Raw genomic sequence first — 26150 nt, forward strand, 5'->3', positions numbered from 1 at the left:
TACCATTTTCTACACTTTCCATTATTAAATCCCCGTTTTCTTTAACTGATTCAAACTCAAACGCCACTACCATGTCTGTGAAAGCAGAATCATTCCATCAGCACACTGAACATTATTTCAGGGCCTTGTTGTCAAACTGTTCCACTCTGTAATGGAAAATCTGAAGCACTTATTCATAAGACTATTATCTGTTGGGTCCTGAAACAAGTATCCAAAACAAAATGCATCTCATCTCTCCCAAAAGTGGTGTTCCATCACCCACTCAATACATGCTGGTGCATCTGGTTGCTATACCAGCTCTTCTCCCCTTGTCATATCCACAAAAAAGACCCGGCTGCAGTACCTGTCATAAGCACATACCTAGAACTTTTTACTCCATCCTATCATGAGAAGTTGTAATCATATAAGAGGAAAGAAAGGGCTTGCTTATGTCCCTATCCGCTCAGTAACATTTATACTATATGGGTTCCTTTACTCATTTTATTGTTCTCAAAACTGTTTTATCATTTGAGATTTAAAAGTATAATGACATAACATGTAAACACATGAAGTTGTTGGTCATCAAAAAATTTCCTTCATATAATCTTGTAGTTTGTCGTGGTATTGGTCTCAAGATTATTAAAAACTGATATTGTTAAATTTAATAGTTTGAAGATTAACCTGTAGTTTGCAGATTCACTGTTTTGCATTGAACTTTTATTCTAAAGACAATACATGGAGATACTTTTCTTAGCAGTAAGTGTTACCAACCTTGCTTGATACTGGTACTTAATTATACAGGGCGCCCATAATTAAAGTTACAGTTTCAAAATATCATAGAAAGTGAACCACTGCTCAAAATGAAATAAAATTTGAACATCATATTATTAACACACGAGGAAACATCATGGGCCAAAAAGAAAATTATGAAAATTTTACCGATAGATGCCACTGTAAGTGCTTAATGTAAGTGCAGTCGGCTACTAATGACAGATGAAACGCAATACGATGGCTATGGTTTGAGTTGCACATTGTACCATCCACACTGTTCAATGTGTGGGTTTGTCTTGGAAGTCACATTCAGAATGCTTTGCCCAATGTGTGCCTTCGATTCAGCTATACTCATAAATGGAGCACTGAACTTATCATCTTGCAGATAACCCCACAGCCAGAAATCACATAGATTAAGATCAGGCAATTTGGATGGTCAGGCTGTAGGGAAATCACAGCTGATAATATAACATTTCTGAAATGCCTCTACAGCAGCTGCTTCACCGGCTGTGTAATGAGCAGAGGTGTGCCACCTTGTACAAAAATGATCCTACCTACACATCCATGCTGTTGAGGGAGTTGGAATGATGTTGGTGGGCAAAACACTTTCATGGTGTTTACCAGTGATGTTACAGGTAACAGGACCAACAGAACTCATATCCTCAAAGGAACATGGGCCTACAATAAATGATGCTGTCAACCTGCCCTACAAACCCTATCAGACATCGGACCAAAGCCATTTTTCATACCCTTGAGTGTCCGGAATTTCTGCAGGATTACTGACATAGAGTCACCGTTCTTGTATAAGAGCTTTATTAGCAGTGCATGATCTTTCAGGAAGACAGTCATATTGGGTGTCTTAGATGCAAACTGAGGAACAGTTGTGTGCATATAACATGCTGTTCAAATTTGATGTCATTTAGAGCAGTGGTTCTCTTTTTACAGCATTTTGAAACTGGAGCTTTAATTATGAACACCCTGTATATGAAGACATTTATACCTGTAAAACATTCCCATATTTAATTAAAAGAGAAAGAAACAAACCACATATCCCAACATTAAAGGCCCATTTTGTGACATAAATGACAGTCTTGGTTTTGACAGAGCCTTCATCAATACAATAAAACTTTGTTTATACATTTTTTAACGGACTACGGAAAGAAAAGTATATGTGTGAAAAACGTAGAAATGAAATATAGCACCATACTATCAAATTAATTGTTAAACACAAATGAAAAATCCAATAAATAAAAAGTTACATTCTACAAAACATTATGTAGGCTTACTAGGTACCATACTTAACAAAGATAAAAAGAAAAATGTAAACCTCTACACAGAAGAAAAGAGTCCACAATTTTTGCTTGTTTTTTCTTTGACAGAGAAATAGTGCACACTGTTCCCTCGAAACAGGATAACTTTGTCATTATTTCATCAGAAACATTGTAGCGTATCGCAAATTGTTAAATTATTTCTAACGCATTTACTGCATCATTAAACATCATGGAGGAATGCTGAGGCTCTTCTGTATCATCCTCGTAGTAAGTTTATTCCTCATCCAGGTCCTGCAATGCACACTGAACTATCACAGCGATAGTCATGGGTTCTGCAGTGAGAAGGTTTTCATCAACATTCACATAATCCTAAAATGATGCCTGCTCTTCAAGTCGATTCCATTCTTCATCATTAGGTGAAATATCATCAGTATGATCATTTCCACCATGATCATGGAATTCATTTCCAAATCTCGCTCTTCAGAAACAGTTCAAAATGGTATCGTCTGAAACTCTGTGCAATGCAGCTGCAATGTAGTGCATTGCCTATCAGAAGAAACAAATTCATTAATAATTTTTCGAAATGTTCTTTGGCTCCAGTAGCACAACATGAAATAAATGGCAAGTAGAAATCTTACCTGTAGAATGTTTATTTTCATTTCTTTTTTTTGATGTATTAACACCTGATGGCATGCTGCACAAGCATTCTGAGATAATATATGTGGTGCACCATGTAAATTTGGGAGCCATATTGATAAACATTGTGTGTCAGACAGCTGCAGCGATGATAGCACCCCAAGCGGTTGATTTCTCCACGCAGTAAATATAAGACAAACACTTCCTTTGATCAAATCTGAGGCAGGGCATTAGATTTGATCAAAGAAAATTTGACCAATGTCTAACTTTGCCAAAGTTCTTTATTAATACTATCAAATTTTGTCATAGTCTAATATCGGCCTTACCAATCCACTTCCCGGCAACCCACTCTGAAACACTGCATCTTAACTTGTGCACACTGTGGGTATTTTGCCAACACACACACACACACACACACACACACACACACACACACACACAAAAGTATGTTGTTGTTGTTGTTTCTGTTGTTGTGGTCTTCAGTCCTGAGACTGGTTTGATGCAGCTCTCCATGCTACTCTATCCTGTATAAGTTTCTTCATCTCCCAGTACTTACTGCAACCTATATCCTTCTGAATCTGCTTAGTGTATTCATCTCTTGGTCTCTCTCTACGATTTTTACCCCCCACGCTGCCCTCCAATGCTAAATTTGTGATCCCTTGATGCCTCAGAACATGTGCTACCAACCGGTCCCTTCTTCTTGTCAAGTTGTGCCACAAACTCCTCTTCTCCCCAATTCTGTATAAGTGAGAAAAATGTATAAACAAAGTTTTACTGCATATCTTCTAGTTGATCTTCAGTTGAGATGTGATAAATATCTGAACCATTCTTCTGCCATTTTTGTCTTTTTGTTTTGTCTGATGGTGGAGTTTAGGGTGTTGAGGGAGTCTCACTGGTGCCTCATTAGCAACTGTAGGGATTGAAACTTCCTTTAGCTTTCTCATTCCTCCAGTTTTGTAGCACCAATTGAAAATCTGCAGCACTGTATCAATCTAATATGCCATTGCACAAAGGTGGATGAGGGATTATTCCTAGGTCACATGTACCTCCTATATACCCAAATGCTCGTTTTAGTCTCATTACATCCTATAATGAAGCTGAATTAAGTGCTCAAGACAGGAAGTTCACATTGTATGCAAAATCAGGTATCATTCCAAGCATCAAGTACATCAGTGATCCAACTGCTTGTCAATTGGGAAAGTTACACTTCTCTGCATTCTTTGTATTTGCTTATGACATACCTTGTTCCCTAACAATAGCTGCTGAACTGTGTTTGCACTCCTGAAAGTTGAAACACTCAGAAATCTTCCTTGCATATGTTTCTTAACTTATGTTGAGTATCCAGTCATCCGAGTCTTCAATCGTACGTCCGAGGAAATACAACAGTGGTTTCACGCAGATATCAAATTCAGTTTTCAATTATTCAATGAATTTTCTGGCATCCTGCTGACTACTCACATTAACTAACTTATTGTCTACATAAAGTGTCGCTAACAGTTTCTTGTCACCTTCTTCTCTGATATATAAGCATGCATATGCATAATTTGTCTTGAAGCCTGTGGATGAGAGAAATGCATGGAAATGTTTATTCCAAAACCTCGGTGCTTGCTTAAGTCCTTACAAAATTCATATTAATTTGAAAACTCTCTCTGTGTCATCACTGAACTGTTCTGGCAGTTGCATATACATTACTTCTCCTAGTCCTTCATATAAGTAAATTGCAGACACATTAAACTGTATAAGGTGCATCTTCTCAACTGCAACAACACTTGACATTGAACAAACTATGCTCAGCTTAGCTACTGGATTGAAAGTTTCATTGTAGTCTACACCATAGCATTGAGGATAAGTGTCGCTTTATATTTCTTCTTGACCCTTCCATCTGTATCATTCTTTACATGAAGACTCCACTTACATGTTACAGTTTTAGCTCCTTTTAGTAGAAGAGTTAAACACCACATCTTATTCTCTTGTAGTGACTTCGTTTCCTTAACCTGCCTAAAGTGAAAACTTTGTGTACTATCGATCATTTATTCACATGCCTCCAGATTTCCTGTTGTTCCATTAATTATCTGTTCAGTGAACATTACAAAATCATTTACCCATGAAGATTTCATTAATTTTGAACAATTTTGCAGTTGTTGGTAAGGTGGGATAAATATTCCTCTTCTCTGTATGAGCATTGTCCTATTCAATCTTCAAGTCATTATCTCTTCTTTGTCCAAGACTGTCTCACCTTTAACTTCTTGAGTTGCATATTTTCCCCAATTATTTTGTTCAACATCCTGTAATGACAATTTCACTTGTCCTTCACAATTTCCAAGCCTTCATGGAAGATTACATCTGTCCTGAGAGTTATTTTGTTTTATTCCTTCAGCCAAACTTCGTAATGGTCATCTTCATCATATCCCATGACATATGCCATGACAGTTTTTTTACCCATTTTCTGTGTCCTTTGAACTGAGATGTGGGCACAGCATGTAGAACCTATGATACATAAATGTTTTTATTCTTAGCTTTCCAGCCAATCAGAATTCAAAAGGACTAAGTCCTTCAGCAGACAATTTTTCAGTTTGATTTAGAATGTAAACTGATGCTCCAACCAATTCTGGACACATGGTTTCTTTACTTGAGTACCTGAAAGTTCTTGCCATTTCAACTGCAGTTTACATTTTACATTCACTTCCAACATTCTGTTGCAGTGTGTAGGGTGTTGTTAGCCTCTGAGTAATATCTGCTACATGCATATGTCCTGAACTTCCTTACCACCAATTTCTCCACTCTTATTAGCTCTTTGACTGGATGACCAAATGTCTTTGAATGCTGAAGAAACTATTTGAACACATTCTTATCTTCAGTTTTTTCCTTACAAAACATTAATCCCAAAATTTTGTCTAGCTGTCCTTGAATACAACCATATACGAGAGGCATTTGAAACATCCATGCAAAACTAAATAATTCTTACATATTTGGGGTAAATCTTTTTTTTATTTTTCGACATAGTCTCCTTTTAGACTTATACCCTTTGTCCAACGCTGTTCTAGTTTGTTGATCCCTTCCGAATAATAGGAATTATTCAAGTCTGCAAAATAGCTATTAGTTGCTGCACTCACATCCTTGTTTGAATAAAATCTTTGTCCCGTCAGCCATTTCTTCAAATTGGGGAACAAATAGTAGTCCGAGGTTAGCCAAGTCTGGAGAATAGGGGGGATGTGAAACAAGCTGGAATCCTACTTCCAAAAATTTTGCAACCACAACTGCTGAGGTGTGTGCTGGTGCATTGTCGTGATGGGAAAGGACTTTTTTTGCGGTCAAATCGCCAGCATTTTTCTTGCAGCTCGGTTTTCGAATGGTCCAATAACAATGAATACTTCTTCTCCTTCTTCTTCTTCTTCTTCTTCTTCTTCTTCTTGCGTTACGGCCTCTGTAGGACCACGGCTAGCCCCTTCGTGGACTGCATTTTCCTCTTCTTCTCCCAGAACCTCTTCATTCTCTCTCTTCTCCTCTCCCGCTCTTCTTCCGAGATCTTCAGTTTCCGTTTCTCCTGGTGGCTCCACTGGTGACATTCTAATCTTTTCCTTTATTCTTCTCTGTCATTGATCTCCAGCATATTTGTCGGTGTATATTTGTTCCTCCAATTTTCCTTTCCTTCAACCTCGATCCCCAATTCCAACCAGTCCTCCTGAAGTTCAACAATCCACTTGGTTCCTGTCTTTCCCCTTGTCCTCCCTGTTGTTTCCCACACTCTCTTCGTCATTCTGTCCATACTCATCCTAACTACATGCCCAGCAAACCTTGCCCTTTTGAGTCTGATTTCCCCGGATATTGTTCTCATGTTCCGGGACAATTCTTCCCTAGGTCTTTGCATCCACCTCTCTCCACCATAACGATGAATAATATGTACCTGTAATAGTTGTAGCCTTTTCAGGTAGTCGATGAGGATTATCCCTTGCGAATCCCAGAAGACAGTCACCTTAACCTTTCCGGCCTAAGGAATGGTCTTCGCCTTTTTTGGTGCAGACTCTCCCTTAGCAACCCATTGTTTAGATTGTTGTTTGGTCTCAGCAGTATAGTAATGTATCCATGTTTGATCCACAGTGACAAAACAACATATAAAGTCCTGCAAATTCTTCCTGCCAGCTGCAAATCATCCTTGCAATGCTTCACACGATTGCGTTTTTGGTTAAGCTTGAGCAGAACCCATCTTGTGGATAGCTTTCTCATGTCCAAATGTTTATGCAAAATACTATGTATCCGTTCGGTCGAGATGCCCACAGCACTAGCAATCTCACACACCTTAACTCTTCTGTCATCCATCACCAGATCATGGATTTTATCAATGATTTCTGGAGTCGTAACCTCCACAGGGTGCCCAGAATGTTCAGTATCACTTGTGCACATATGGCCACTCCGAAAATTTTGAAACCACTTATAAACTGTTCTAATTGAAGGTGCAGAGTCACTGTAACATTTATCAAGCTTCTCTTTAGTCTCCTCAGGCGTTTTTCCTTTCATAAAGTAATGCTTCATCACCACATGAAATTCTTTTTAGTTCATGGTTTGACAATCACTCGACTTCCTTGATTCACACGAACGCCAAACACAAAGAAACACACCAATATGGCTGAAACTTGGTGTGTGTTCTTTCTAAAGATGCTACTAACCAAACATGACCTCCATACGCGCCGGTGGTGCCATCCCTCGGACTTTTCAAACGCCCCCTCATAATTCGTTTTTGAGAAGATCCATTAAAAGGTCCACAGACATTTGCTGACATCAGTTCATCTAGGTCACTCTCTTCTTTCCCTGAGCAAATGGTAAACAATCTGCTTTATCACAGGTGCATTTCTCACATAATTTCATTTTCAAGTGAACACTTGTGCCCAATTTCTTTCTAACATTTCTTTGATGTGGTACTTATTCTGATGTCCCTATCTTTCACGTTACAGCTGCATAATGAAGTCTCTTCAATGGTGTTTACTTCAAATTGGACAAAGTGGGTTGAATGTCTGTCTTGTACAATGTTCCCGAGGGCTCCCAGGTTACATGCAACACTGTTGTATCTCCAATTTTCAGCCAACATTCTGTCCTCCAATTAAAGATAATAACTAAGTATTTACGTTTCTCACTGTAATTAACACTTCTTTTGGTGGTGCCTTTTGAAACGTAACAGTCCAATTAAAACTAATAAAAACGTATAAATTTAAACCATAAACAGTAGTTTCTGACATAGAGATGTATGGAAATATGTACTTGTGGAAAAGTTATGAAGGAAATAATTATGGAATCTTAATTACACTAATGTGTAGATGTCTGTTAATTGGTAGGAACATTTTGTATGATATGAATCTTCTGTAATTAGTAAATATAACAAGTGTATTGTTAACATTTAACACTTAAGTGTTTATACACTATATAAATAATATATAGACTAGAATTTACTCATGTGTTTAATATATAAGAATCCAGGTAATCTTCAAAATGTGACATTTGTTTTAGGATGAGAGTTTTAATTGTTAACTAATGAAATAATAATTTTAAACAATGCCAAGGATTGTTTGGGATTGTTAAGAAATTATAAATAGTGACTGCCATGTTGGCATAGGGAGTCAGTCTGGTTTTGGATTTTAGACAGAAAGCATGTAGCTCGTTGTTCATGATTTATTTCATCATTGTAAGTATATTACAACTTATTTCAGATTTGTCAAGATGCTTTTAATTAATTTGAGATTATAATAAATGTTCAGTGGAAACAAAAAACAGGATTAATTATTTAAAAAAAAACTTTATAGATTTTTTTCAGTTACTGTTTCAGGACTTACGCTGCGACAGATTGCCAGGTACGATGAGTAAAACAATCCCTAAGAATGTTATACTTTACAACACCGTCAAATTTTAGAAAGTCTGTAGAATAATCTGAACATTTGGTTACATGTCTTGTAGCTCCATTATCAACTTACCATGTTGCTGTATCTGCTTCACCTCGGCAGGTCTCTTCACAGACAAACATCAGCACAGTAATAGCAGCTTCAGACTATCATTACTTCTGTTTGATGATGTAGGAAAAATTCTGGTAGAATGTAAATAATTTGGGAGTAACGGAGACCATTCACCAAAAAGCACAACCACTGAATCGTTGACAGCCACTCAGAAAAAGAATGAAGACTTGCTAGCTTTTGGAATAGCCCTTTTTTGAGCTAGAGTACATGTACACTCACTCAATCACTTACTCTTCTCTCTCTCTCTCTCTCTCTCTCTCTCTCTCTCTCTCTCTCTCTCTCTCTCTCACACACACACACACACACACACACACACACACACCTGTGCCTGTACACGGCACTGGCTGGTTGTACAATGCTAGTGCTGCATTTTGGCACGGTCACTAGAATCGTGTAGGTGTTGTGTCAGGTGGAACAGGCAGAGGGGGAGAGAGGTGGAGGCAGGGATAGGGTTGGGAGTAAGGGGCTAGGGGATCAATGGGATGCAGTTGGTTTTCCAACTAAGAATGTAGGAGGGAAGGGTCGCAAGCACATGGGCTAGGCATGTAATGCATGGGTTGTCTAAGCTGGAGGGGAGTGTGCACACTGAAGGTGACATGGAGATGTGAAATGGGAGGGGGGGGGGGGGGTACAGGGCAGAGGAAAGGGAAATTGTTGGGTGTAGGGTGTGGGACAGCGAGTTAACTGTTATTGAGGCCTGGACAGTTACAGATGCAAAGGATGTGTTGCAAGAATAATACCCTTCTGCACATATCAGAGGAACTGGTGGTGGAGAGAAGAATCTGTACGGAATGTGTTGTAAAACAGCCACTGAAATTGAACGTGTTTGCTCAGCTGCATGTTGTGCATCTGCCATCCCCTCCACACCAAATGCTCAGTTTCATGTTTTGCAGCTGCCGTCTCTTTCGGATCAAAAAATACATTTCATACAGCCTGGCCACCCATGGAAGACATATCTGCAATGACAAGAATTCCCTTGCCCAGTATGCTGAAAGTCTAACAGAGGCTTTCACAGACAGGCAGAACCCCACAAACCTGGTCCACAAACAGATTCCCTTTGCTATATCCTCACATATCCCCCAAGCCTTCCACCACCCTCAAGAAAAAGCTACAGAGAAATGCCTCTTTGTCACCCAATATCACTCTAGACTGGAACAACTGAACCTTACTCTTCATCTGATATTTGATTATTTATCAACATGTCCTGAAATGTGGGACACCCTACCAAAGATTCTTCTCATCCCTCTTACAGGCGTGTTCATTCCCAACCCAACATCCACAACATCCTAGTCCATTCCTACGCCACTCCCATCCCCAATCCCTAGTCACAGGGATTATATCCCTGTGGAAGACCAAGCTGCAAGACATGGCCATTCACTCACCTAGCACTTCCTACTCCAGTCCTGTTCACAGGCTTATCGTACCTCATCAGAGGTCAGGTCACCTGTGAAAAGTAGCCATGTCATATACCAACTCTGTTGCACAGTTTTTTTATGTCAATATGACTACCAACCAGTTGGCCACCAGGGTGAATGGCCACTGCCAAGCTCTTGCCATGAACAAAGTTGACCAGCCAGTGGCCCAACATGCAGCTGAGCATAACATGTTAAATTTCAATGGCTTCTTCACGGTCCAGGACATCTGAATTCTTCCCTCCACCAGCAGCTTCGCTGAATTATGCTAATGGGAGTTATCCTTGCAACACATCCTTCGCTTTCATAATAGTTCTGGCCTCTTCTCCAGTAATCCACTGTTCCACATCCACCACCCAACAGTTTACCCTTCATCCATCCAGAATCCACCTCCCAATTCACGTCCCCACCTCACTTTTAACATGCACCACTCCCTTCTAGCTTCAGCAACTGTGCCTCACATGCATAGTCCACATAGCTGCCACCCCTCCCTCAATCCTAGCCAGAAAATCAGCTACCTACCTCCAAGCCACTAGCCAGACCACCTCCAGCACCTCCCATTGCCTCCTGTCTCTCCCTCCCTCTCTATCCACCCCATCTGACACAACTCCCAACACCACTTTAGTCCACTTGCCAAAATGCAACACTAGCATTGTATGTCCAATTATCAGCATGTAAGGGCACAGGCAAGTGTACGCATGCTCATGTATGCATGTTTGTATGTTTTCTGTCTGTATTTGTACTCTAGCTTGAAAAAGGATTACTCAAAAAGCTAGGAAGCTTTCTTTCTTTTCATGTGAGCCTATCAATGACTCAGTGCTCTGCTTTTTGGTGAGTGGTCTCCTTTACTACTAAAGTAATTACTTCTGTTTGGATTTTTTCTTGGTTTTCTATCACAAATCCAATTTTTGGTATCCAACTAAAGCAGAAAAATTCTGTACAAATTTTAAGCAACTGACCCTTGGATGTGGCATCAAATTGTTGCTTTAAGGTATCTCATGTTTCATTGTCTGTTTCCTTTCTCATTATCTTCCAACACACTTCATCACTAATCGCACTTGTAACCATTCATTTTGCATAACTTTTTTCCTTGTAATATGAATCAAACTGTTCCTTGTACTTTTTGATCTGTATTTCTATAGCATCTTCTTCCAGTGGCTAGGGCTTCACTGATTTCTTGTAAATGAGATCCAACACATCTTCAATGTAATCTAGCAAGCCTCTTATTTTCCTTTTCCAGGTGCCAATCACCTTCTTCAATGTCTGTAAAAATTTATTGCAGTATTCAATATGTGTTGAAACATTTCTTTATGAATATAAATCTTTTAACCTAAAACTCAGCTGTTGGTATTTCTAACCTCAAAACTGTAATCCATACTCAGCTGATGACACTTTACCCTCAGCTTCTTACAGTGTTTGGGGCCATAAACTGTTAAATTCTATAGTTTGCAGATTAACTTGTAGATTGCATATTAAATGCTTTGTACCGAAGTTTTATTCTCCGTCTTACACTGTTCTCGAAACAGTTGAATATAATGTATGGAGATGCTTTCTTAGCCATGAGTTCTAGCAACCTTGCTCGATAATTAAGTACAAAGACACTTATAATTGTGACAAACATTGCATCTATTGGGAAAAAAAACCAGCGACAGCTTTTCGAGTTGTTTTACAAATTTATTCACAGCAACTATGTTTCATTATCTTTTCCCCTAACATTGGTTTCTGCTGATAATGGAGACTCTTTGGATCAATTTTCATACCAGTTACACCTGTAACATGTCATAGTATATCTGTTATCTTGCACTGTTACAGTTATACTCTCATGCAACACTCAAGCACAAAAGCTGTAACAGCAATATAAAAGAAAATGTAACAGGCAAAAAGAAAACAACATACTTCTGCCTCTCACAAGAGTTATACAAAAAGAACTTCAGAAAGTTAATACTGTAACAAGCAGCAACTGACTTTCGTATTTACAGGCAGTTTGTTTTATGTCAGTTCTAGATATGAACACATAAACCGTAAACAATGCTGAGGTCATAATGAGCAGAACACAGACAAATTGCCAATAATCCTAACCAGAATATCCAAGTGCCACAGTCAGTTGGTTTCCAAATTGCTGCCAGTTGGGATCTGGAAGAGCTCAAGCAGTGTACTATTCAAGAGTGGCCGCAGCCACTCACCTAGCCTCGCACAGCTATTGGCTGAGCCCATGAGGCCCTGTGATCACAACTCTGGTGGCACCTGACTAATGATAAATGTAATGCTTCTAACCCACTAACAATCTCGGCCACAGTTGGGAATAATAAGTCCCTATCCCCTGAAACTGGCACATAGGGTCAAAAATTTCCCTGTCTATGCTGGTACTGGCAGGAATGGGCATGTGGAGAGGCAGCATTCCCGTACAGCAAATCAAGACCCATAGGCTCGAGCCCAACCAAGTCAGGAGGCCCAGTTAAGGACTGCAGGGTTGTTGAAGACAGCAGCGCACCTGTGGCAGTAGACTACTCAAGTCCCACCAGGTGAGGAAAGGTTGGGACAGTGGGGGCAGTTCCATCTTCATGGATTCCCAAACCATGATCCCACACACTGGTGAGTAGGGCCAAATGTTGTACCTAGGTACAGGAGGCAAGGAGACAGGGTGAGAGAACCAGCTGGTAGCAACCTTGATGCCTAGTCTAGAGCTCAGAGGTGGAGGTAAGGATGGTTGGTGTGACTCATCCTCGGATGATGTGTCAGCAAGGCCTTTCACACCGGGGTTTTGAATGTGCAGACGACCACCGAGCCTCCATGCTGGATGCAGGGTGAAAATGGGCAGTCAATGCTATTACAGCAGCACAAGGCCAGGAACTGAGTCAATATAAACTGGGGCCGGTTATCTGATACTAGGGTGCAAGGTGCCCCCTCAATTATGAAAATCCTCTCCAGGGAACAGATAATAGTGGGATGGTAACAGATGGCATGCGTACCACATACAGGATGTCAAAGAGGACATCCATCACCAGCAGCCACATAGCTCCCGGAAATGGTCCAGAAAAATAGATATGGACCCTCTCTTAAGGGTGGTCAGGATGGTGTGATGGTGAAAAATGTGCTGGGGATGCATAATGAAAGGAGCAGGCAAAGTAGGAGTGCATGCGCATTCAATGCTGGTATTAATGCCAGGCCAGTAGATGCACCACTTGGCTAAAGTCTTCATGTGCATCATCCCTCAGTGTCACAAGTGAAGGAGCGGGAGGATGTGGGACCTGAGCTGTCAGAGTCCTCCATGGCCAATATTAAGACACCTTGCATAGCATCAACCTGATAGCAAAGTGCAAATTAATTGCAAATTGCTGGGTCAGCCTGGTGGGAAATACACTGTGGCCACCCTTGCTGAACCATCAACAAAATCTTCCTCAGTACTCGGTCAGAGGACAATGTCAAGGATACCTCATGCACCGTCAGTGTTATTTCTTCCAGGGTTGTTTGTAGGTAACGATCCAGGACAAAACAGTTTCCTGACAATCAAATTCTGTATTAGGGCCACGAGGGAGGCAGAACAGGGCATCTGTGCTGGTGTGGTGGGCGGTGGGGTGAAACTGTATTTCGTAGTGGTACCCACTTAAGAACGATGACCATCATTGCAGATGCTGTGCCATCTTGTCCAGGACCTTAGAAAAATGCCCGAACAAAGAAATCAAGGATATGTGATCAGCCAACAGGTGGAATTTGCTGCCATACAAACACACACAAAATTTCTTGATCCCATAAATAATCACCAAAGACTCCGCCTCAATCTGGGAACAGACGAGCTGTGAAGAATTTAATGTTTTAGAGCTGAAGGTACTTGGGCACTGAGAACCAACTGATAATTTGTGGGACAAAATCACTACAGTGCTCTACTGGAACATGTCTGTTGCCAGAACCTATGGCAGTCCTGATGTCTACGGCATAAGATATGGTGCCACCTCGAGATTGTTCTTAACGTGCTGAAAAGCCTGTTGACAGGTGTCTGACCACACAAATCTGATGCCCTGACACCCTTAGCTGACTGAGAGTGCGTTTGATCAGTGTCACTTGCGGAATTAACTTAGCACAGAATGTAATTTTACCTGCAAATGTTCAATGTTACTAAAGGCCAGCACATTTATGTAATGTCGACACGGTCGCACATGGGTTAGATATCTTTGTGACTAAGAATGTGCCCCAGGTATCTGATTCAGAGGGCAAAGAAAACTCTACTTTTACAGTTGACAGCATAAACCATTTTCTGGAGCCATTTAAAAAGATATAAAAGATTCTTGTGATGCTTCGAATGTGTAGATCCTTAATGATAATATCATCCAAAGAATTAACACAGCACAGAATAACTTGAATCAGTTGTTATGAATACTTTTCGAAAATGGCAGGTGCACTTACAACCCGAAACGACAAGTGATTCTACCTGTGTAAGTCTAGTGGCAAATATTTAAAGCTAGTGCCTGATGTGAGGTGTCATCAAGCAGGAGGTTTTCTTTTTTTTTTTCCCCTACATCAGTACATGAAATTAGAACAGAAAAGTAATAATAGATAAAATAAAATGTTTACAAATTCTAAAAAGATGAGAAGCTATAAGTTTTAAAAACACAGTCAACAATGTAACACAGAGATTGTTAACTTTTCAAGGAACTCCTCGACAGAATAGGAATAGTGACCCATGAGGAAACTCTTCAATCTGGACTTGAAAGCACACACATTACTGCTAAGAGTTTTGAATTTTTGTGGCAGCTTATTGAAAATGGATTCAGCAGAATACTACGCACCTTTCTGCATGAGTGTCAAGGTGGTGCGATCTAAATCTAGAATGGACTTCTGCTAATTCCTGTGAACAAGCTGGTACTGTTAACAAGAAAATTAAAGAATACATACATTGAGAAGCCAACATAAGAATAACCAGACTAGTGAACAGGGATTTACAAGAGATTGGAAGTAACCATCCTTTAAAATCTGTCTTCGAATAGCAGTGGCCCCCACCTTGTGTGGTCAGGAACTCATCTGAGAAAAGCGATGGATACAGACTGGTGTGACACTGGGAATTAACATAGGCTTTAAAATCACCACAAACACATAAAGACCCAGCTGATCATTTAATGACCACCGTGGGCATCATACACTGACTGGTGGAAATCAGGGAAATAATGACTTGGCACCACCTGAGCAGCCTTATGAACTGTAAATGGAAGCAGGCGAACTCGGAAAAATCCAGGCACTGCAGAAAGCTTCAGAGAAATTTGAGCTGTGTAGTTACATGCACACCTGAATTCCTTACACATAGTGCATATGGCATCAAGATCAGAAAAAGCGACTGTGTCTGACACTAAATTGAATTGATGCCCTACTTTGAAACTCAAACTGATAAAAGCATCCAAGATGCAAATGTTAGTAGCCATGGGAAAGCATGCAACTAAGAAAGTTAGTATGTGTTCATTGTTTTTGTACTTATCTACCAGCAACAATTCTCCAAGGAGAGAAATGTACCTGTGGCAGTAAGACAGCATTCGACGCCAGCCCCATCACAGCAGAGGCAAACTGATCGGCTCAGACACGTACTTGCGGATTAAAGACAGTGCCAGTTTCCAGCCGGTACTCCATAGACAGCTCAAACAATGTCATCTCCAAAGTAGCCTTTCGCAGTGGCATGGAAATTGCCTGCTCTGCAGCCTATGACTGTGTGGACCTCAGTATTGTCATGTTCAGGATGAATACGGGGCTAGCGTGTCGCTTGTTCACACACAACAGTGACGTGACTATACTTGCCACAGGCCCAGCAGTCTGCTGCAGGATGAGGGCATCTGCTTCTGGTATGCCTGCTGCCACAGTCAGGACAGAACTAGAGTTTTTTCAACATGCAGGTCATTTGTCAAAACATTGAGGAAGGGGGATGTTTTTGACTTGCCCGATTAACATTAAAAAAGGTCATCCAGTGCTGAGAACAGAATGATTGACATTCTTACATCCCTCACGAGACTCCAGCACTTCAGACATCTTTGATCTCAGGGGAGGCTTAAAGGCAGAATTAGAGGATGATGAGTCGGAATCATCAGTTGACCGCTCCTTGTGATGGTGACTAACAACTTCGGAAATGGGAATTTCCTTTGTAAAAAAATGCTGAGCTTCTGAAGCAACCACAGAGTATTTAATAATTTTAAGCCCTTCACCAAGGATAGAATTGGATTTGGAAACAGCTTTAGTTGTGACCCCCCTTTCAGGTGCAAAACACGGAGCCACATATTAAATCAATGATTCCATATATGAAACTTTATAGTTCTGGCACATGAAACTGCATTTCGGTGTCAGATCTTCAAAGTCAGCAGCCCATGCTGCATGCAACTGTCTATGTTGTTTATGACACTGAGTAAACTGGAGCCTACCTCCAAAAAGGTATGTCTGCTGACCAGAGTACTTAGTTAACAAAGCATATAGATCACTGAAAGACAATTCACTAGGGTTCGAGACTGACTGCAATTTCTGCACCATTTCATATAAACAACTGCTAAAAGAAAAAACATTCAGTCCAAAATGGTGGAACAGACTTGTGAGCTTTCCAGAGACTTACTGAAGGCTGTGATTGAGGGAGTATAGCTGCTGTGGTATCGATAACTACGATACAGAATACATCACCCAGCTCAAGGAACACTTCGCAGCATACAACATACCAGGTACAGAGCGGCTTGCCTTTTTCATTGCCAACGCGGGTGTTGTGTTATACCATGTGCTCATCAAGTTGTTTCCCACCACCCACCCAGAAACTAAATCTTACGACAAAGTGATTGATGCTTTGAACTCCCACTTCCGTGACAGTGTAAATGTGGTAGCTGCACACTACAAATTCTTTCGTCTCCGGCGTGGCCCTACTCAGTCGAATAAATCTTGGTTAGCGGACCTTCAGGGACTAACTTCTGATTGTGACTTTAATTGCTCGTGTGGACACTCATATGCGGATATAATGATTGGAGATGATATTGCACAGAATGTGGTGGATCACCGCATCCGTGAGCAAATCCTAAAATTTAAAAACCTGTCTTTGCAGGAAGTAGTGGACTTGCTGGACAGACAAGATACATTAGACATGGCTACTTCCGCGTTCAATGTGACCCCGGGTGTGTGTACTGTTAGCATGGCACAACAAGTGCCCTCCCGCCCGGCCCCAGCATGGCACGCGCCGCCGTGCCACTCACGCGCAAGTAAATAAGTTTCAAACCAGGCACCCACTAAGAAACTGAAATAATGTCCAAACTGTTTTCGTGCCAACCCGAGGGACAGTTGCCCATCCTGTCAAGCACAGTGTTATTTCTGTAATAAGAAAGGACATGCGCACGCTGTGTGCAGTAAGAGAAACTCTAATTCACAACCTGTCTCCCATTCGCGTGACTCGTGTGGGCGTCACCACAACAGAAACTGCCATGATCATGATTCACATCAGCCTATGGACGTTAATGCCATTTATTCAAAGCCTTCTGCTTCACATGCTTCTACAGCGCGTCGTGTGAATCAAGTTTTGCCAGACACTTCCTCTAGCATTCAGCACGATGCGAGGAAACTTTTTGTGACTTTGTACATTTGTGGATGTTCTGTTCACATGCAGCTGGACACTGGTGCGTCAGTTTCTTTACAGAACTTGCTTGGTTCGCCCCCACTTCGTCGTTCACATTCCACGCTGACTGCATTTACTGGACAGGAAATCTCAGTGCTCAGCATGTGTAGTTTACTAGCCATATATGGTGCAATGACCCGTACAGTGTCTTTCCATGTGCTCTGCTCTAGTGATTCTATGAACATTTTTGGCATGGACACATTTGAAATTTTTGGCCTCACAATTCAGGACAATGTACTTTACATCAACGCTAGTGACCACGCAGATAGCATTGCCGCACTGCGCGATGATTTTGCTGAACTCTTTTCTGATGGCCTTGGTTGTGCCACAGACTTTGCAGTGCATATTGTAGTTAAAGACAATGCCATGCCTATTTTCCGGTGCACACGCACGGTAGCGCACACACTGCGTGACGCCACAGCTGCTGAACTTACGCATTTGCAACACAGTGGTGTCATTAAACCTGTTTCTGCTTCGCCATGGGATTTGCCTATAGTGTGTGTGAAGAAACCAAATGGTCATCTCTGTATTTGTGCTGACTTTAAGTCTACAGAAAATCCCCAAACAGTGCTAGCTACCTTTCCCATACCGCATCCTGAAGACATTTTTGATAAGTTGGTGTGTGAAAATTTGTTTCCACGATTGACTTGCGGGACACGTACTTTCAGATTCCGCTCGATGAACAGTCGCAGTGCTATTTTGTGATCAACACCGACCTTGGATTGTTCAACTTTTGCCACCTTCCGTTCAGTTGTGCTTTGGCTCCTGCTATTTTTAAATCTTACTTGCAGCAGTTGTGTGCCACTGTCCCTGGTTGTTCCAACTATCTGGATAATATAGTCGTATCAGGTCGCACCCCTGACAAACATTTGCAGAATTTGCGTGCCTTATTTACTGTACTTTTGCAGGCAGTACTAAAGTGTAGCAGAGACAAGTGCAAATTTTTTCACACTGAGATTCAGTATTTAGGACATATGATTAACGGACAGGGTATCCACCCCTCGCCGTCACATCTCAGTGTGATTAGATACTTGCCAGCACCCAGGAACCTGAAAGAACTTCAGTCTGTGTTGGTCAAAATTACATATTATATTCGTTTTATACCAAATGCAGCACAGATTGCAGTGCCTTTTTAATCGCCTCTGGCGTAAGAAAGTCCCTTTTGTTTGGTCTTCAGAATATGACACTGCTTTCCACAAGCTCAAATCTACTTTGTTGAGTGATTGCTGTTTGATTCCTTTCGATCCCTCCAAACCAGTTGTTTTGGCTGTTGATGCATCTTCTCACAGCATTGGAGCAGTTCTCTCGCACTGCATTAATTCTGTCGATCGCCTGACCACTTTTGCGTCTAAGCTGCTCAATTCTGCCCAGCAAAACTATTCTCAAATCGAGACAGAAGCTTTAGCTATTGTCTATGGAGGAACTAAGTTTCATGACTTTTTGTACGGTCACAAGTTCTATTTGGTCACCGACCATAAGCCTTTGACGTCGTCGCGTCACCCGCCAAAGTCAGTTCCGGCCCGTACTGCACAAAAGTTGCAACGATGGTCTTTGTTTTTGTCTAACAACAATTACGAAATCTTGTTTCGGCCTACAGCCCAGCATGGCAATGCTGATGCTTTGTCTCGTCTGCCTATCGGTCCTGATGAAGCGTTTAGTGTTTGATTCTTCCGAACTGTCCTGCATGTTTATTGATTTGCAAGATAAGGAATTAGCTGATGGTTTTCCAGTGGATTTTCGTTGCATTGCTGCTGCGACAGCCGCCAATGCTTCTTTGCAGATTCTTTTGCACTATATTCGTACTCAATGGCCTCCGTATGCTATGCAGATTTGAGATCCTCTTGTACAGTGTTACTTCACGCAACGTCGCAACTTGCCTGCACACCATGGTGTTATCTTGTTACGAACTGACAATGATCAGTCTCGTGTGTTGGAACCTTGTTCGTTGCAGTCAGAAATCCTCCGACTGCTGCACACTGGTCATTGGAGTGTTGTGCGGACGAAGCAATTAGCACGTGGTCACTGCACTTGGGTCGGCATTGATGAACATATTGAGAAGTTACTTGCTAACTGGCGCTCTTGCGCAGAGCATCAATCTGCTCCCCGCCAGCGCTTCTTTGCGTGCCTGACTCCTACTGCACCTCGGCAGCACGTTCATATTGATTTTGTGGGTCCTTTCTGGGACACCCGCTGGTTGATAGTTATTGACGCATGCAGCAAAAAATGGTTCAAATGGCTCTGAGCACTATGGGACTTAACATCTGTGGTCATCAGTCCCCTAGAACTTAGAACTACTTAAACCAAACCAACCTAAGGACATCACACACATCCATGCCCGAGGCAGGATTCGAACCTGCGACTGTAGCAATCGCGCGGTTCCGGAGTGCGGGCCTAGAACCGCGATGCATACAGCAACTTTCCTTTTGTTGTACCTATGTCTTCTACTACATCTGCCAGTACTATTTGGGCTTTGACATATATTTTTTGCATTGAGGGCCTTCCTGAAGTTATTGTCTCTGACAATGGCCCCCAATTCATGTACTTGGAGTTTGAAGCATTCCAAGCTGCTAATGGCATTCATCATCTGACCTCAGTCACAGTCCACCCCCAGTCGAACTTCTGGCTCGGCACCGCATGATTTGGTGTTCTATCGCATTTTCTCTGGCAGGCAGCGCTGGGAGCAGGGGCACATTCTTTGCCAGCTTGGCCGCACCTTATTTGTCATTTCTGGTCCCTCCGACACTGTCAAGTGACACCGTAAGCAGATCCGTTTGTGCTGTCCTCAGTTTTCTACTGCTGGTTGTTTTCCGGCAAAACTGGAGTCTTTGTGGCTTCCACCGCCTTAGCCCATGACTCCACCGATGGCGCCTATGCCGCTCGTGCCTCCGCCGTGGTCGCACCTGCCATTGTCACCATTGCGGGTCCGGTCACCTGCAATGGACGGGCAACTCTTTCTGCCGCCGCGGCCCCACCTCTGGCTGTCAGCGCCGCTGCCGCCATGTTCCTCCGTGGTGCCATAACCGATGGATGCTGAGGCTGCCGTCATGCCACCGCCGCCGTTGCTCATGGTGGTCGTTGCTCCGCCTCCTCATCCGAGCATACCCAGTGGCGGTGCGCGGCCAGGGCAGGTTTTCCATGGGACATTTTCCTTGCCCCCTCGCAAGCAATTTGGGGTCGCGGGTGGCCAGCGTGCCCCGGCAGTTCCACTGTCCGCCCCCTCAGCTGTGCCGCCCCTGGGTCTCTCCATCCTCCAACGGAAGCCATACTCAATGACGGTGTGTCATTTCAGGGGGGGAGGGATTTGGTATCGATAGCTACGATGCCACAGCGTAGGTGCAAGTTCTTAGGTTGGCACTACGACACCGACACCAGCGATAGCGCCCTCTAGCCGGTGCTGTGCAGATCTACGAGCTCCGCTCCAGATTCAGCCCAGTTGATGCCAAGCAGATAACCTAGCAACATTGTTTCTATTTCATAGTGGGCGAACCACTAATTGTAACTTGATGTACGGCTTCACACCTACGTGCTCACCTCAGTGCAAAGTTATGTATTTATCTTCTTGCTAAAGTAAAGGTGATTTTAATTCACACTGCAGTACCGAGAGTTCTACCTCGCCTGCTCCTCCTAGCTTCCTACATTCGGCCTACCCTTCAGTTTTCAGGAGCAGACCCACGCGCCGCCTTCCAGGCAGGATACAAAAGCTGCGACCACAAACTTGCAGGATTATTGCTGCTGCTGAGTCAAGAGCTGCAGAAGTGCAGCCTGCTGTTCCTGCTGCAGTTTTTCTTGTAGCTGGAAACAAGGACTTTGGGTCCATAACACGTTGCCATAAACTCAGTGGGGTAAGAACACATCACCACTTTTACATCCGCTCTGAATATGAATGGGTAAACTTTAAACAAAGGCAAGTTTGTCAAGAGTGGAAAACAGAAGAAAAGCAAACATAATGATAACCAGAATATCAAGTTCACAGCAAGATTGGTTTCAACATAGTAGCTACGCACGATTCTAAAGAGTTGATGCAACATACTATTCAAGGCTGGCCCATGGCTACTCAAGTACCTCTGTGCTGCTAATGGCTGCACCCAAGTGACTCGGCGATCGTAACTCCAGTGGCACCTGATTAATGCTAACTGTAATGCCTTCAATCTGCTATCGATCTCATCCACTAGTGGGAATATTAAAGTCAGGCTTCGCAAAAATGACAAGAACAAGTGTGACAACATTTTATTGTTATTGGGTTTTTCATTATTTAGTGAACAGCACTGAAAAACTTGCAGTCTTCTGGTGCAAGCACGGAACGTCATCAAAGACGGAATGTAACAACATGGAGCAGCTCTTGAGTGGCACCACTTTCACATTCAAGATGAGTTAAATGTTATAAGCTATCAGAAAAAGTCCTTCTTCAGATGGGGAAAAACACATACACACGTTTACACATGCCCAACTCACTCACATGTGACCACTGCTGTCTCTAGCTGCTAAATGTGACTGCAGAGAGCAGCAATCTCAGTTGTTGGGTAGTGAGGGTACAGAAAGGTATGTGGTGGTGTGAAGGTGGAATCATACAGTAAGGGATAAAATATCAAACAAATAAACAGGCATTAGACCATGACTTAATGATCATAAAACAAAAGTTCATAATTGTGATTATTTATAAATTCAGCTCTCTCAACTCTCAGTTCTTATTTACTGATTCTCTAGTTGATTTATTTTGCTCTCGTTTAGCATTACCTAATAAAAAGCTGTCAGTGAACTGACATTCAGAAACGTCTTCCTATGTTGTTAACTCAATTTCCGTTTTAATATGACTTGATTACACATTTCTTCTCTGCCACACATACGGATCTTTCCTTGGATATGAATCCAAATGGACCATTAGCCTCCCCACTTAAAATTGCACTCCATACCTGGTTCTTCCTCTTCTTTTACAACTTTATGGAAAGAAATGTATAGTTCTGGATCTGAAGATATATTGTGTTTTTATAGTTATTTCTATGGGACATGACACAATTTCCACTATGCTTAATAACTGCAGCAGTTATACACTGGGGTGACAAAAGTCATGGGATACCACACAATATGTGTTGGACCTCTTTTTGCCCAGAGTAGTGCATCAACTCAATGCAGCATGGACTCATCAAGGCATTGGAAGTCCCCTGCAGAAATATTGAGCTATGCCGCCTCTATAACTATTGGAGACTGCGAAAGTGTTGCTGGTGGAGGATTTTGTGCACAAACTGATGTATCGATTATGTCCAGTAAATGTTCAATTGGACTCATGTCGGGCGATCTAGGTGGACAAATCATTCACTCAAATAGTCCAGAATGTTCTTCAAACCAATTGCAAACAACTGTGGCCCGGTGACATGATGCAATATCATTTATAAAAATTCTGTCATTATTTGGGTACCTAAAGTGGATGCATGGCTGCAAATGGTCTCCAAATAGCCAAACATAACATTTCCAATCAATGATAAATTCAGTTGAACCAGAGAACCCAGTCCACTCCATGTAAACACAACCCACAGCATTATGGAGCCACTAACAGCTCGCACAGTGCCTTGTTGTAACTTAGGTCCAAGCTTTGTGGTATATGTGCCACACATGATCCCTGCCGTCAGCTCTTACCAACTGAAATTGGAACTCATCTGATCAGCTCATGGTTTTTACAGTCATCTAGGGTCCAACTGATATGGTCACAAGCACAGAAGAGGCACTGCACGCGATGTTGTGCAGTTGACAAAGGCATTTGTGTTGGTCATCTGCTGCCACAGCCCATTAACACCAAACTTTGGTGCTGTCCTAGCAGATACATTTGACATATGTCCCACATTTATTTCATGCAGGGTTGCTTCTCTGTTACCACTGACAACTCTACGCAAACACCTCTGATCTCTGTCGTTAAGTGAAAGCTGCTGGCCACTGCACTATCCATGGTGAGAGGTAATGCCTGAAATTTGGTGTTCTCAGCACGCTCTCGACACTGCGGATCTTGGAATATTGAATTCGCTAATGATTTCCAAAATGGAATGTTGCGTGCATCTAGCTTCAACTACCATTCCACAAACAATGTCTGTTAAATCCCACTGTGTGGCCATAATTACATCGGAAACCTTTACACGTGAATCACCTGAGTATAAACAACAGCTCCACCAGCGCACTGCCCTTCTATACCTTGTGTATGTGATACTGCCACCATCTGTATATGTGCATATTGCTACCCATAACTGTTTTCACCTTAGTGTAAGTGCAAGCGCAAGAAACCTGTGCACAGCCATCCAGCATGCATTTTCATAGTGGGCACAAAACTTAACCCATCCAAAAATCAAGCAATTGTAGTCACTCACAAAGAGACTTATAACCATGCAATTTAGAGAATCTCTTCCATAGTCCCCCTAAATGGCACAGAAATAACAGTTTCTCGCCTCAGTGTTTCTACCATTGTTAACACTGAAGGAGGTTGGCTTTTTATTTCATTTTTTGGAGTTATACTAAATGTGAAACAATGGCTTTAACATTGTTATTAATGGTGTACATAATTACATTTCACATACCTTCAGCACAAGGGAACTGATCATATAATTTTTAATAAGATCTTCATGAGCTGGAGCTGGTAACAGAACTTGAACAACACTCTGTCCCTTGTAAAATACAAATGTATACACGCTAGCAGAAGCAGCAACTAAGAAAAAAACATTTGCCAAATTCCCACAGGAAAAAAGAGCAAGCTGCACCAGAGAGAGGAGGTCAATACCCACACGTCCTGATCTGCGAGAATAACTCCAAGTCTCTATACCTGACCAAACTATGGCTAGGGCTGACAAAATACCAACTGCAACCTGGAATGACAAAACAAATCTAATATTAAATGAAGTACTTCAAATAACAATAATGAAAGAACAAACACAATACAATGCAACAGCTGATACACAAAACATATTGTCAAAGAAATTGATTCAGACACAGAATCATCTTTTCTGCTGGAAGCTATCTATGGTAATGCAAATCCACAGTTTAGAAATAATCATTGACTGTATGCACTAAATGTTATGATCTTTCAAAAATTAACCTTTCCCATTAGAAGCCATTCTTCAGATTCTAATTAGTGTACTAGGTATTACCGTTTTACAAATTAATTATTTTCAAGCAGTAATAGCTTTACACTTTGACATTTTTGGCAAGAATAAGCGTTTTCTCACACGTGAAGATTACAATTCATGTTATCTCTTAGTTTCATTGCAAAATGGACAAAAACCTAAGCTTGTCAAAACAAATCAAAGTGTACATTTACAGCTGTGACAATATATAGTTACTAACCATCACATTTCTGATGCTGCAGGAATTTGTTTGAGCACTCAGTAACAGAACAAAGTACCACAATACAAAAGAAACAAAACTTTCTACATTACTACAGAACTTTTTCTTACAACATATTAGTACACGTCTTTTTACAACCTCCAATTGTGCCTTTATGTTATGACATTTTTTTTTCATCAATATCAATTTACTCAATGGCAGTGCATCAGGAGTTTATCACAGACATGTTAGTTTTCTCTGTTGCAACTATAAAAGGTGGAGATCTCAAACAGTCTTACAAAAAACAATCGGCAGAACATTCTGAGCAAAGAAAGACACAAACAGAGATGTATGTGGGCTCAAACGGACCCTATTCTGTAGGCAACTACTAAAAATTGAACATATTAGGTAAGTACACAAAACTGCAGCACCAGTCTCAAATTTTTTTTTGCATCAAGTTTCAGAGATGACTTTTACAGCAGAGTGCAAGAACATATCAGTGATAACTGCTCATATACTGCCACTGAGTCAATCAATTTTGATTTTGTGGCAGAAGAAGGATATAGTTAAAGACTGAAAAATCGTTATTATCTAACACATCGTGATACACAGTTCCTTAGTACTGTGAGAAAGCTTGTTTCTCTCATGTCAAAGTAGTATACACATACTGGCCACAACATCTTGGTAGACGATTGTTACAGTGTCTGTATGGTTATGAGTTATGTTTTTTCATATGGCTTATCAAGGCAATGACAGCACGGTACATGTGTATCTAGCTGCTGAGGCCAGAGCAGTGATAGCTTTGCAAAGCTTTTTCTGCCTTAATCTGTCTAATCATGCATCGACATTCCAGATGACGTATCATTACACGACTCTGGTCTCCTGCTAGCCTGTGCTTCCCACCTGTTGGTGTTGATGCTGTAACATCCATGAGATAAATTTTTGGCTACAGTGCGACGAGAGGAAATTATGCCTCTAACAGTTATAAACATTATGTATTCGACGTATGGAAAAACAGTGAATATGATGATAAACATTAATTATTTATATAATATTCTATGATGTAATTAGACATATCGATGTGTATCATACAAAGACAATGATAATTGTAAATTCGTTTTATGATCTGCGTTTGTCTTCCTTTGCTTTTTTACCTTTTGTTGGATGG

At 41.5% G+C, this 26150-nt stretch overlaps 1 protein-coding gene across 2 annotated transcripts in view; it reads right to left on the bottom strand.

The window, feature by feature from the left end:
• Nucleotides 1-26150, bottom strand: part of LOC124615793 (meckelin) — a 213460-nt gene that overhangs the window by 88288 nt on the left and 99022 nt on the right. For both annotated transcript variants that reach the window (XM_047143917.1, XM_047143916.1), the window contains exon 8: nucleotides 24241-24525. In XM_047143917.1, the coding sequence (XP_046999873.1) occupies nucleotides 24241-24525 (285 nt within the window). The remainder of the gene's footprint in view (nucleotides 1-24240; nucleotides 24526-26150) is intronic.

This window comes from Schistocerca americana, chromosome 5 (genome assembly GCF_021461395.2).
Source record: "Schistocerca americana isolate TAMUIC-IGC-003095 chromosome 5, iqSchAmer2.1, whole genome shotgun sequence".
Taxonomy (NCBI): domain Eukaryota; kingdom Metazoa; phylum Arthropoda; class Insecta; order Orthoptera; family Acrididae; genus Schistocerca; species Schistocerca americana.